General features: G+C 35.3%; 1 protein-coding gene across 5 annotated transcripts in view; it reads left to right on the top strand.

The window, feature by feature from the left end:
* Nucleotides 1–14929, top strand: part of LOC100869318 (rho guanine nucleotide exchange factor 17) — a 54653-nt gene that overhangs the window by 8598 nt on the left and 31126 nt on the right. For all 5 annotated transcript variants that reach the window (XM_012492699.3, XM_012492698.3, XM_086915409.1 and 2 more), the window contains exons 2-5: nt 2135–2315; nt 6246–6857; nt 7991–8227; nt 8774–9296. In XM_012492699.3, the coding sequence (XP_012348153.1) occupies nt 2154–2315; nt 6246–6857; nt 7991–8227; nt 8774–9296 (1534 nt within the window). In that variant the 5' untranslated portion in view covers nt 2135–2153. The remainder of the gene's footprint in view (nt 1–2134; nt 2316–6245; nt 6858–7990; nt 8228–8773; nt 9297–14929) is intronic.

Below are 14929 nucleotides of genomic sequence, written 5' to 3'. Positions count from 1 at the left end.
ATTGTGCAGCACTGAAATTTTTTTATACGTATTATATCCCTATTATATCTCTGTTCAAAAGATTCGGTTCGTTTCATCATATTTGCTCGAAAATTGGAATTTGTTTTAATAATAACTTTTAACTTTGCATCTATTGAACAAATGTAAAACATTAAAATTTACGATTTATATTAAAGTTGTTATTAGAAACAAAATATTTATTGCATACCAACCAAGTATGTACGTATGTTAAAAATTATAATGATAAAAATAAATTGTTTTCAAATTATTATCCTTACGTATTTCATGAATAAATATAAATTGAAATTACATCAAAGTAAATACTACAAAATTAGAACCGTTGGACATCTGAAATTTCCAATTTATTCATACGTTCATTGATGTATTAACTACTAGCAATTTTCAATCTCCCGTGATTAATTTATTCGTTCAAATTATAATACTCGTTTTAACGAATATTATCATAATAAATTTATAGTTAGATAATTTATACCCGGCCACATGTATTATTATTATTATTATTATTATTATTATTATTACGAAAAATTCCTTTTAGCACAAATATTTAAAATATTTGTTTCCTATTATAAAGTTATTCCCTATGATAAAGTTATATAAAATGATAAAAGAGTGTACATATGTATTTCTTCCAATGTGTCTTTACAGTTATAAATATTGCTTCCATTTCTGGTAAAGTTAAATGCTTCCCTTTTTCGTACAGAAATCGTCGGTGTCGCCTAAATCGGATGTAACGGTATTATGACGTCAGTTTCCGATTGATATTAATTATGCATAAGGCCAAACATAGATTAACATTATAATTATATTGTTAACTTTATAAACAAAATGGAAATTATATTGTTATATAAATTATACCGTGGAATATAATTAAAATTTAGAAAATTCCCTCTTCTTCGTGCGATTAATAATATTATTATACAACTGTGAATGAAACATAATATTAACCAAATATCATTTTAATCGTATTTTTAAACGTTATTTTAAAAAATGAATCTTCGAGTTGTGAAATTTCAATGGTATTATATTCCTTGTTAAATTTTCCTTAAATCAGAAAACGGATCTGATTAAATAGCTACGCTTATGCGAATTCATGCACCCGCGTACGCACTCACGCACGCACGCACCACGACCATCGCTTCTTGAATTCTTGCGAACGTTTGCGCATTCCCTGATAACTGTGAAGAACGATTTTATTTATTTACGCCGCGTCGCCGTTGACTGAATGAAATTCCCGTGGATTCGCGAGAAAGTTCCATTAAAGTTGCTGGAAGTCGTCGTATGCGCGCATGCACATACTGTGAAATCTTGGGAATAATTCTGTAAATCAAGTGCAATCTGCGTGAGAAGAAAAGTTTACGAGTTGATTACGTTTGATTTGTGAATAAAATGAACATTAAGTTCGCGATATTATCGAAACTGCTCGTGTCTCGTGTCTATGGTGGTTAATTTATAATGATGAAGCTTTAAAACGAGCGATAAGGAGTTGAAATACTTATTTGATAATAAGTTTAATGAAATCGTGTTCCGCTTAATCGCTCCCCCGCCAATTGAAAGAGGTGAAAATGAGTGATTTGCGAGATTACAGTGAAATTTCCTGATATTATTATCGATGAAACGTATAATTATTTAAAATTTATGCGTGTATATGTGTGTGTATTTTGTTAAACGTAAAAAAGTAATTCAATTTAAATTTTGTACGTATATTTCTGTAGTCGACATATATATATATATATATATTTTATATATATATATATAAAAATGGAAAGAAAGGAAGGAAAGAAGAAAGAAAAATATATGTCAAACGTCAAGCGTTGCTGCGAAATTTATGCTCGTTTCCTCTGTCGAATCAAACGTTAAAACGGTGCCCGTGTATTTACTCAAAACACAATTTAGATTTATCTTACGTCATTATACGGTCCGCGAGTTCATAAAGCACAAGATGGAAAAGCATCATAATAAGATCATTGCCAGCGAAAACTCTTTATTAGAATAACGAAGACTTTGATTGTTAATCTAACGAAAAAAGAAAAAAAGAGAAAAAGAATAAAATTACTACGTTAAATGAAATTCTTAGCGAGGGATGAAATGTAATTTGTCTGGCGTCTTTGTACAGGGTGAAGGGAGGATGAAGAATGCCCCGCGTCGGTGGAGACGGGGGTGGCGGAGCGGAGAAGGCAGGAGGAAGTGGATTCGGAGGATGGCTTGGGGGTGCAGCAAGAGCCATGACAGGAGGAAGTGTCGGAGGTGGATACGTGGTTCTAGGTGGTACCAGATACGGTCTCAGACTTTCTCAGGTAAAACGCTTTTCGTTTTCAATCCTTCTTCTAATAGTTTATCTATTTTTTTTTTAAATTTTCTTCAAGATTCACTCGCGTTTCACAATTTTTTCATTCAAATCGTAATTCTTCTTTCGTAATAAAGAAAATATATTAGAATATTGCGATGCATTTGAAAAAAAAAAATTGCTGAAAATTCTTCGATTTAAGAAGAGGTAATCTCTTGGAGTTAAAATACGTAATTTGAATTTTAATTCTTTTATGTTCTTCAATGAGATTCGAGTTCTATATTAATGAATAAAACATTTTGTTTCGTATGTGATAAAATTAAACGATTACAATGTTACAACGAAAATTGATTTTTCGTAACATGTAGATTATCCGCAAAATTTCAAAGCTAATTAAGCATCAACTTGAGGAGCAGGAAGTTCTATCATATTTGATCCGTGATGAAAAGGTTAACTTAGCTATTTTGTTTGGAATACGCTATGGAAAGAATTTGTTCGTAAATTGTTATTACTAGTATCGTAGATGTTTATTTATTTATAAATATGCTAAAATTTACAGAATATTTTAACATGTACAAAATATCCAAAGACCGTATATAGATTCCAAAATTTTTACGCAAATTTTCCTGACAAATTTCCTTAAATTACAAATACACACAAAGATACATCGAACAATATTCGACGACAAAATAAATGAGGGTCGTTATAATTATAATAGAACGACTTGTGCAATTACTTTTCATACCTTTCCATCGAAGAATTCCATTGGAACGCATTCTCAACTCCAATTTTTAAAAAATGTATTTACATTTATCTAAAACTTCATCAATACCGGCGTTATTACGAATCCTCATTCCTCGCGTCGTTCAAGCACGGTCGAAAATGCGTGCTGTTCGATCTGCGTCATCGAGAGGGGCACGAAGGGGAGGATACGTAAAGTTTTTGAAATTTCACGCTGCCAGCGTGATTTTATATTGGTTAATGCGGAACCCGCGAGGAGACCGACGCAGCGTCCAGCCAAATAAGAATTCAAATTCCGTTGGCCGTCGGTGACGACCTTCGACGGATTCGCGACAGAGAAGAGACGTTGTTCGCGCGAGCAAAATGAAGACGTAGGAAATCCTAAATATAGAGGCGATCGCGCAAATAGAATGCCGCCAGTCAGTGACTCGGGTCCGAGCCATCCCCCTTTTTTCTTATTCCTTCTTTCTTCCTCTTCCTATTTCTCCGCGCTGACCGTCCTCGTCAGAACGGAATAATATTCCACGTTGACATCATACGAGCACACATAGCGGCTACATGAAAATCTCGACACGAGTCCGCCAACCCACTGCCAAGTCCTTCGATCATCGATAGATCATCGAGAACCGATCTTAACTTTTTGTGAAATTTTTGCGTGTTCTTTGCAGCGAGTTTCGAGAATTCTTCTTTCATTCTTCTTTTTTTTTCGAATAATTAATATTAGTAGTTATATAGGGAAAAGTACGGAGGATACTTTTTAAGGTATTAAACTTTTAAGTTTTAAGTTTTCTCGTTTGTCTGGTTTGTAAACTTTGACGATTTCTCTTTTTCTGTATAATTAGTTCTTGTATTACGAATTTTGAAGAATGTGGAATATGTGAATATTCTTTTTTAACAATTTGAAATATAGTAATATATGAAATCATAGATAATATTTTCGAATCTAAAGTATATCGTTGAAAATTCTGGTTACAACTATATAACTATAAAAGTGTAAAATATATTCCAATTTATAAATGTTTTAATATTTTTATATTTTAAATAAAAAAATATTTATCAAATTGTAATTCATAACTTTTTTATAATTTTGCGATTTCTTGAAAGTTTTAGCAAAACAAAAAGATGAAATTAAAGTACTTATAGTTAAAAATTCCTTAAATATTACATACAGAGTTAAATTCATATTCACTTTTGAAACGATAATATCGAATTCAAAGCGACCTCTGACATATTCGAATAATCTTTCTCATTGATGTTACATTACGTGTACGTATATTTTGGTATAAATATCGGTATTATTGTATGTAATAAATTTCTCTTACGGAATTATTGCTTAACATGGATCCTTCGGTATGTAGTTCGTTATCTTTCTCTTTGTAACGTCTCAAGGTGGTATCGTGTTCTCAGTCGTGCAGCGTAAAATGTCAAAATAAAGATCGAAGCAGACATTTCGGGACGTATCTCGGTATCTCGGGAGGATTTCCAGAAAGGAGATTAGATGGGTTCTACTTTCCAGCATATAGCCTGTACATCGTGTTGCATACACGCAAGAGTCAGAGATCTATTTCAGAGGAGTTTATCTCCGGGCTCGTTCGTGGGAAGAAACAACGTCACCTTGCCTCGACGCCATTGTCTACCTCCCTTATCCTCTTTACCGCAATCGTTCTTGCACGTGTATCAGTTGAACCGCGTGAAATGACGCGAATAATCATCACGAAGTGACTGTGACATTTCAGAGGGAAATATCTCGGTGCAAGAAGATTATTCTTCCAAGTCTCGTTCAGTAGTTGAATGTCAATTTTGCTGGAGGATGATAATTTAACCAGGGGAAAATAAACGAAGTTAGTTTGAAGGAAAATTAAGATAATTAAAATATAAATTGGACTTTCGTCTGTTGTTTTTCACTTTACAATCGTGAGATCGTTTAACGTAACGTTTCCAACTAGGTTAAAATGTGATCTATAGGGGAAAAAATTATTCAAATTAGGCGTGTTCCCTCGTACGTACGGGCAAAGTGAAATTACCTTGTACAAGCAGGTTCTACTTCCTACGTTTCGTTTTACAGGGTATCACAAGAAGCAGTCTTTCAGTCTCTTTATATATACGAAGCTACTTCATAGGCTTTACGGTCCCATTTGTTCCACTGCTTTCGTGCTGCATTAAACAAAGGAGTATAAGGAGTGCTCTAGTCTATATGCGCGAGAGGCCGCCATTTTTCATAGCGCGCTACAAATTAAAGATAAGATTTTCCTAAAGTCTTCTTTCCTTCGAATACCATCATAGATTATTTCTTTCTATTTATATATTGAAACGCAAGATTCAATATATATTTAAACTTCGAAATAAAACGTTTCGATCAATTTTATTTATTGTTTTTAATAGTACTTTAAAAGTACTTGAAGAATAAAATTTTGAATTATTCAATTGTGAACGAAATTTTATACACACTAATGGAACATATGCGTGGCTACTTTCTTGCTGATTATAAAATACACGTAACACGACAATGTAAAGATTCAGCAGTTTTATGGAGTCTATTTTCGAAGTTTACATATATTTGTTATAAAATTAACCTATGAATTGTCTTTTCATCTCGAAATTTAATCAATGTTCTTTCGAATTCTATTCAATCAAATTTGTTTCAATCAAACGTGAAATGTAATTCTTGTAAGTATCACTTTTTAAGAAGTGGTAAATCTTAACATATCTAAGAATAATTTAATCATGCTTCTACAAAAAGCAATGACGAAAGAAATTTTTCAACGAAAGAAATCGAAACGTTAATAATCGTTCCCTTCTAAGAAAGTCTGTCGTCATTAAACTCTTAGAGACACGATTGCAGTATCTGTACGTTTTACACTTGTTGGTATCAAAATTCCTTCAAATTCCAATTCTTTTTCAATCAGAATTAATTAAAATTCAAATTCACAGAACAAAAAACTCAGAAAAATATCCATGATCGTTCTGTTTCAGCAAAATTTAATCATTAAACTTTCAAAGATCCTACTGTCTTTTTAACATTCAAAGATTCCAAGAAAATCTTTCACAGTATCTACTTTTAATTTTACATTTGCAATACTCAACAAATACTAAAATAGCTACAATACAATTTCACACACTCGAAATCACTCATTTACAACAAAATTCAGAAAAAAAGAAAGAAGAAAAAAGAAACGATCGATCGATTTTTGAATTCCAGGAAAGTCTGCCGCCATCGAACTCGCGGGAAGAATCGCAGGAGAGGCGTCGAAAGAGGAGTTCCAGGGAGAGCGACTCTCGCGAGAAACTGACCGATCGGTGTCCAGAGAGCTCTGCGGGTCTCGAGCTGAGCACGAGCATCGCCGATTGCTGTTGCATCGGTCCACGTTCGCGTCTACCGTTGCCGAGGATCCCGCCGTCGACGACGATCGCCGCTTCGTCCTCGCCGTGCGTAACAGGCGGAGGTGGTGTAGGTGGAGCTGGAGGTGGCGGTGGAGGAGCTAGCTGTGGACAATCTCCTTTTCCTGGGCCTCCCACGTCTTCGAACAGCCGTGTTGCCGGCGTGGAACAGCCGGCGACGCTGACGACGCCAACGACGACGTCGGCGCAACCGACGTTGGTGAACTCTAATAATAACCGAGGGATGCTGCAAATGTCGGTGGGGAACAGCACTGGCCAACAGCACCATCAGGCACAATCGTCTGCGGCTCTAACGGCGGCGGTACCGTCGGTATCCACCTCCACGTCGTTCAACACGTCCACGACGCTGCAGTCCGTCTCGGTACCGCGACAGTTAGCACAGTGGACCAAGCATCAGACGCTGAAGCTGCAGGTATTTAGAATTTTTTTTATACATCTCGTTAAATTTGATGATTGAAGATCAATTATAAGCTTGGATTTCCTTTGCTCGTTTCTTTTTCTTTCTTTTTTTTTTTTTTTTTTGATTCTTTTTGATTCGTGTTTCTATTGTATAATGGGTTTAAGGGTGAAGGGAGGAACTGTTGATCGGATTGGTAGATCTATCTGGTGGAATAGGAGGACGAGTGTGTTGAACGTGTGATGGAAGATTTCGTGGTTGGTTTTTGGAAGATATTTTTGGAGGATCCAAGGAACGCGGTTCGGAGGCTGTAGAAAAACTGTTGTGATTTCGTAAGAGTGAGCTGGTTCGTAGGAATTTGGGACGAAGTGTCTTCGACCTGGGAGGACGCTTTGTGTCAAAGCTCGAGAGGTGGGTTACAAGTGGTAGAGGTGTAGTATTTTTAATGGCTGGAGATGGGGAGAAGATCTCTCTCTCTTTCTCTCTCCCTCTCGCGAGGATTGATTATTATTTATCTCCTTCCATTTTTCTTTTATCTATATCCGTTCAACGTGTATCTCCTCTCTTCTGTCGGCCTGTAACTGTCAGGGAGTGAGAAGGATATATGGGATCGAGGGAAATTAATTCGACGATTCTCGGATACCACGGATAATCTTGGCTTAAGCCAGATTAATTTTCGAATGACAAGAACTTGGTCTTTGTTGAATCTGGTTCACCTGTTAACTCGGTTCAACCTGTTAATTTGTCTCCGGCCGAATTCCAACGAGGATAAGGAGGGAAAATTAGGATCGATCGTTGGAAAGTGACGGGGCCTAGAGAATCGGAAACTCGTATGTGCGATACGTAGGTGTCTAGTCGAAGAACGATATTCTATTTTGGTCGTCATCTGTCTTTTCCCTCGCACGAGGCAACGCACGCTGCGCAGAGCACGGCCGATCCAAAAATTGGAACGTCGCGAGTGCACGATCTTTAAAAACCTCGTGAGAATGATCAGAATCTGAAAGATTCGAGAAATTATATTCGAAATTAATTGATTATAAAAATAATTTTGAATACGATCTTTCGAATATTAGAGAGGAAGCAGTAGGTTTCGTAAATTTAATATTGTAATATTGTAATTATGACACGATGGTGGTTTATCTATGCAGGAACCAGCAGTGATAGCAGTGGACCGATTGCACAGGTTCCGATGGAGCGGGGGCGGAGGAGGAAGTAGTAAAAAGTCCTCTTCCGGCCCCCGGAGCGAAAAGGCCGAGCGCCTTCGAGAGCTCACCGAGAAACTCAAGGGACCAGCCCCCGTACCACCACCCAGAAGACCTTCGCGGACTCAAGCATCCTCTCCACCCCCGAGTGGATACCAATCACCCTCTCAAAATTGTCCTCAGGTAAAGACTTCCTTTCCCCCCCCCTTTTTTTTCTTATTTATTTATATTATAGCGAGCATATACAAAAATTTGTTTCCCAATTGCAAAGATTTTTATAGATTTATAGTCGGGCGGATTTTTCTTAAAAATCCCGAGAAGCGAAATCCTCGATTTGATATTTCTAATTTTACTCCGGAAACATGATAATTGAAGAAAAACTTTACTAGCTGATATGTGCCAAATGGCAGTCGTAAACTCGTGCGCACAAACTTTGCAGATATAAATCGCATTTTTCCCCTGAAATATTACATCAATCTCGCGCTCTTTCTTCATGGAAAATGAGCAAAGACTTCATCGCAAGATTTACAAATAAGATGATTTTAAAATTATTGAATACTGCATTCAATATTTGTCCTCGTTTATTCTTTGTAAAACTTGACTCTAAAAGATCAATATTGGAATATCAACTGCGAAAAGAGTTACAAAAATGAGTTATATTAATTTGCATGAAATTCAAAGAGAACATTCATTTGTGTAATTTGAAAATAAATATAATTTTTCAACTAGACAACGAATCAAGGATGCGGTCGCTGCGACGGTCGACCTTCCTGTCGAAGTTACACGTACAGCGAGGGAACCGGGCATGGTTCAGGGAACCAGCAACACCCTCAGCAATATCCACTGCAACACAACCAGCCGAAGACGTTCAACCGGAGTGACAGTGTCGGTGACGAGTGTTTCAGTGAGTCGAGTAACGATGCATACAGGAAGACGTGCACCGACTCGAGGAGATCGCGGTCGCTCAGGCAATATGATAGGAACAGTGGTGACGTAAGTGACATAAAAAACGAGCTGAACGCCAGTGCAGACACGGCGAAACACCTGAGACAGTACAGTGATTCGGTGGTGGATAGTGGTACGTGTGTGGACGATTTGTGTGATAATCTGAACACCGCCTCCGGCCAAGGGAACGAGGGTGAAGCCAGGGATGCGATCACCAGATTGGAGCCCAGAGGACCTCTGCTTACGTTTCATAGAGCCGGTGCACCGTTCAGGAGTGCCTCCTTTGGCCAGGTGGACTTCAATCAAGGTAGTTGCTTTTGAATAATAATTTTTATTATATATTTTAACCGATTTTTCAATAGTTTTTATCTGTTTTCTTTTGCTTTTTCTTTTTAATAAATTTTTTATTATCAAGAAGATTGAAACAATGAAAACGAATCCATTGGGGGATAAACAATTCGTGTAATCGAAAATTATACAGTTACTACGATTTCACGTCGAGATAAGTGAATTCTATTGGACGGTTAATGGGATGCTAATTAAAATTTTCAATGAATGGAGCTCTGCTGTAAAATATTTCTGATATCCGATATTGATAATAAATTACAATTCTTGGTAATGTGAATGAATTTTATCAAGGATTTATATCAAGATAGAAATGTTGAATATAAAAGTAGGCAAGAGACCAATTAATGAATTTGAATGATCAATTAAATATCTCTGATCCTTGCAGATTATTATTAATATCTTTTATAAAATACAAAAATATATTTTGAATATTGTCATTAAACATTATCATCAAGTTTTCTTTTCGTAATTTATATTAATCTAAATTATTTACTAAAAAAAAACTTCCGAAAAATTCACAAACTCGTTCAATTTCGCATTATTATTCCTCAAATTTACCAAAGAAATCGCTAGCTTCTAATTATGATAGGCTCGTAGATTTTGTTCGCAGTTATCACACATTATCCTTAGCTCTAAATGAGCGTAAACGAAACGGTAGAATCTATGCATTACGAGAGGTATTTGAATGGGCGTAGCAGTGGGAGAGCAGAAGCGACCGTAAGAACAGTTACTCCAAAGCATTCATTGTACTTTGTTTCCGTGTTTATCTTTTCGGGTCTTCACCTGCTCGGAACTGGTTCTACTAGTCACTCCCCATAAAAGGTTCTGCTTTACTTCTTTGCCGGAGCATTATTGCTTCGTAGATTCGAAGAAATTTTCTTCGATTCAATGAATATTGGAACTTATTTGCAAGCATTAATTTTCTGGATTCACAATGGATATAAAGCAATGTGTATAAAGCTTTTTCAAAATCTTAGCTAGGAATTCTTAAACGTTGGCCAATATTTTTCTTGAATTTTTCTATTTATCCTTTATCTTATAACGACAGTGCATAAATAAAGATATTATACAAATTTTGAAAGCTATTTATTATTATTTAAATTTTATTGTATTCGATTTTTATAATTCAAATTATAAATTGTAATTTTCCTGATTAATTTAGTGGTTAATTTAGCGTTTACTTAGTGCAAAGAAAAACGAATTATGAGAATAGCAAGAAATAAGATCTTCAACATCCTCATTATTCATCATTCTTCATAAGTAATACGTATTTTCTCCAAGAAAATGTTAAACGTACCGATCTTTAAATTTCAACTTCTATCGACGAAACGAGTGTAAAATTGGAAAAAGAGGAAAAGAAGTGGAAAAAAAAAAAGGCAAAGTAAGAGACGTAGAAGACTCGAGCATCGAGTTACATAACGGGACACGATAATGTTGCCTTTGGTATCGTTTCGTTTTCATTTCGAGACGCGATAAATAATCGCTCGGGTGTCGAGCGAACGCGGAAATTTGGAAGAGAAAACATTGTCAATTAATTATATGATTTGTATACGGTTAGTTGTGTACTTGTAAATATTGGCTAGCCCAGTCGGGGTGGCGAGAATGCAAATTCCGGCTATATGGCGTTTCGCCAAATAAACACTACTCATTATGTCTATTATTACATGTAGATGTCGGTACAACATCTGTGGATAGGAACAATCTAAATCCGTAAAAAGCAGCGAATTCCTCGAAACTCTTCTGCTTCACAATAGACTTACGAAAGTTATCTCATTTGCTATATTTTTAATGAACTTCAGCTAATGAATTATATTATATTTTTATTATAAAATATAAGAATCATTTCATTAATTCTTTGCAGATAAATATCGTTATTACAGCAATATTAAGGATAATAATAAAATTTTCACAATACTATAATATTTTTTCTTTATTTCTAATATTTAGTTAGTCTTTAATTTAAAATTTCATATAAAAAATATTCTCTATTTGCCAAGAATCAGAGAATACTAAGTCCGCAAAGGATTAATTTTTATATGTCTGCACAATAATCGAATTAATTAGTAACTTAGAATAAATATTCGAAACTATACTTTGATCATAGTAGTTTTATTAAATTTATACTAGCTTTTTTCATGAACAAAGTTCTATATCATTGAGAAATGCATGAATTTTCTCTCTCTTCTTTTCTCGAACATCCTATTTCCTGCATCTTGCTTTCTAAGTTTCTGTGTTAAAGAGACGCCCTAAATTCGCTTCTCCTCTCCTGATCACATTTTACCTACACGAATTCCAGTCCAATAATTTTCGAGGATATCGAACGCTTTTCCTCGGTGAAATTTCCTCACTGGGTCGATCGAGACCCATCTACTTCTCCGCGGATCTCTCCTCGTTTGGCGAAGTATGAAGCTTGTTTATGCTTGCAATGGTATGTTGGCTTTACCTTCTCGAGAAAGAAGAAGAAGAGGAAGAAAAAAATGAGAGAAGAAAAGGACGTTTATACAATACACAGTTTACACTCCATGCCGAAAATAGCGAACGGTTCTCTAAAGATCTGGATTTTTCTCTCTGGACACGCGTAACATTGACTTTCGTCTACGAAAATATAATAATTACGGCCCTGAACCATATACCAGGAGGAGGCAGATTCGATTTCACGATAACTAGAAATAAGAGAGATATTAGAGATCGTGAACGGCCTTTAAAGATAATGCTTTTTGTATCCCTGGCCTGAATAAACGCATTGTTTGCTCGGCTAATTATTTAAATTCTGTCGCGTTGCTGGCTTTTATCGAGAGGTATCGATAGCAAAGCTTCTTTCTTCTTTTGTGATCATGTTAATTCTGGTAGAAATGTTTGTGCTCGTTGTTATGGAATCGTTGTGGATTGTGAAAGAATTGTTTTTACATTAAATAGAAATTTAAACGAATGTTAGCATAATAGAAATTTCTGTGGGATTTAATCTCTCTCTAAGAGTTCCTCTTCGAATTAATAACAGATAACGATAGACACGGGATATATATTAAATTATCATTGCACACGAATCGAATATATGCTTTGAAGGAGTTCAAAAGTTTCTTGTTTGAAGAGAAATATTTATGCAAAAAGCAGTCGTTAAATCTTGTTCGAAAAGTACTCTTAGAATACACTTAGAAAATGAATCTGTTACATAATTCACGAATGACATTATAGTAACTGAAGACAATATTCGAATAATCTATTTCTCTCTCTCTCTTTCTCTTTTTTCCTGAAGCAATAAAAATATCATTGGCAATTTCCACGAGAAGCAAAAAAGCAAAAGAGAGAGAGAGAGAGAGAGAGAGAGAGAGAGAGAGAGACGAAAAACTAAAATGAGCAAGAATGCAACCGATTTCTCGATGTGTAACAAGAGCAAAGGCGTGAAACGCGACGTGAACCGCGTGCGTGGCGCAAGCCGGAAACCCCTTCGTCAATAAATCTTTCGCGGGACACCTTTTACGTTCGAAAGACGGTTTACGAGAACATGTAACTTGGTATCTTCAGAAATACAGCTCTAGTCCACGGATCCACGAGGCCATTAACGCTGGAAAAACATTTGATTACCGGGGGTGAGAGGGAAAAGGTGCTCGAGAGAAAGTTAAGCGGGTAGATAATAGATTTTCTAGTCGATGAAGGAAAAAAATCCAGGGACGATAATAATTACGACCGCAAAGTTGACAATCGCTTTGCTTACGGCTGATGATTGAAAACGACACATGAGTATGATTGGGGAGAAGTTGGAAAGAAAAATTAATCGCGGAGAAAAGTAGTTTTTCTCTTATGGAAATTGTGAATTGAGAAAGAATATTCCGTGTTGAGGTGTTGTGGAAATTTTCTGTTTGAAAAAAATATGAGAAAAGAGATAATAAAGAAATGGGGTGGAAAATATGAGAAAGAGGTGAATATGATGGTAAAATTATAAAAATATTTTAAATGTTTCTATTGTAAGAATGAATAATTAAATTGTGTAATATTCTTCTCCTTTCACGATATTAATTAAAGTGAAAATAGCATGAATGGATTATATTCTTTAGCGTGCAGTATTATCGTGTGCCCGTAATTGCGTGCTTATGCATTCACGAGTTCCATTATTTTTCTTGTCCCCGTATTTATGCTCGTGAGAAGTATTCCCATCAGGAAGATAGCGAAAATTAACGGATGTGTGTTTTACAGTAAACGAAGGATTTACATAGTAGTCAATTTGACGTTTAATTATTGCGACGATAATTACGAGACGGTCCAGGTAACATGGAATTCATTATTATCATATACTCGATGATTTACAACATCTGTTGTAATTATCGATAGGTTATACATTCGATCAACGAGTTCCTTATTGCCTTTAAATTGAAGAAAGATTATTTTCAGATAAAAATGTTATTTTATGTCTATAGGAGTACTAAATTTTGTTCTCAAAGCTATTAAAATTTACATGGAAGAATAGTTTCTTGTTAAGCAAATTAAACTTTGTATACAAAATCTAGGAAATTGTGATTATTTAAAAAATTTTCTACACCATGTGCTGCACGTTTATTACATTTATAAGATATAGATTACGATACGTGGAAAATTTGTGCCAAATTAGATACACGAATTTGTTACGATTCCTTGGACGATGAATTTGCGGCATCCAGCTAAATTATTGCTTGCGATCTATCATGATTTTTCATGAATTTACAGTACAAGTTTTTCTAAATAAAGTTAACGAAGCTATTAATATTAACAGTATTATAAGAAAAAAAAATTTGACGTATACCAATCAAATAATAATTAAATTCTAGCATAAATTCATTTTAAATTTAATCAAATGAATCGCAATCTCGAAAATTATTATTAACTTAACGCCGTTCACGATTTTCCTTAATTAAAATAATTGAAACAAATACTCTGGTTCTCGAATCTCAATACCGATAATATACAATTGAAAGAAAGGAATAATAAAAGTTTCGAAAACGACAGAATTCGCCTCTTAATCGCTATCTTTTCACGGGAATTCGGCCAAGACGACGTGCTGTCGTTTCAAAGCGTCACCGAGATCTTCGTTCTCGTTCTCACTCTGTTTGTTATTATTGGAATGGTCCACCTTCTCGCGTTGAGACGTCTGCCAAAATTACCTGACACACGAGCAGGTAATTAAAACTTGCTCATTCTTTCTCTCGCGCTCTTCCTCACCTCTCAACAGTCGCTGGTTTTTCAGAAAAATTCGTTTCGAGATTATAAATCTACAATTTCTCATTTTCTTTTCGCGTGATACGTGATGACAGTTCGATTAAAAACCAATGATTCATAGTTAGGAGAAATGTTCGGGATTGATTCGGGCGGATGTTTACTTTCAATTTTCTGCTTCTCTCTTTGCCTTTTTTTTTTTCTTTTAAATCTACACACAGTTTCGATTTTCTACTCCTCTCTTTGCCTTTTCTTTTCTTTTTTTTTTTTTTTTTAAATCTACGCACAGTTTCGACGTTGGAAAACAGTAATTGATAAGTTGGAGGGATTGAACGAAAGATAAGGAAGGTATGTTCGTGCGTTAGGACTTGGGAAATCGTTAAGACTTATAATTATATTTTTGATAAG

The sequence above is a fragment of the Apis florea genome, unplaced genomic scaffold (genome assembly GCF_048593485.1).
Source record: "Apis florea isolate Af1SG1 unplaced genomic scaffold, ASM4859348v1 contig_3775_pilon, whole genome shotgun sequence".
NCBI lineage: Eukaryota > Metazoa > Arthropoda > Insecta > Hymenoptera > Apidae > Apis > Apis florea.
The sequence above is the reverse complement of the archived record's forward strand: the minus strand, read 5'-3'. Positions and strand labels throughout refer to the sequence as shown.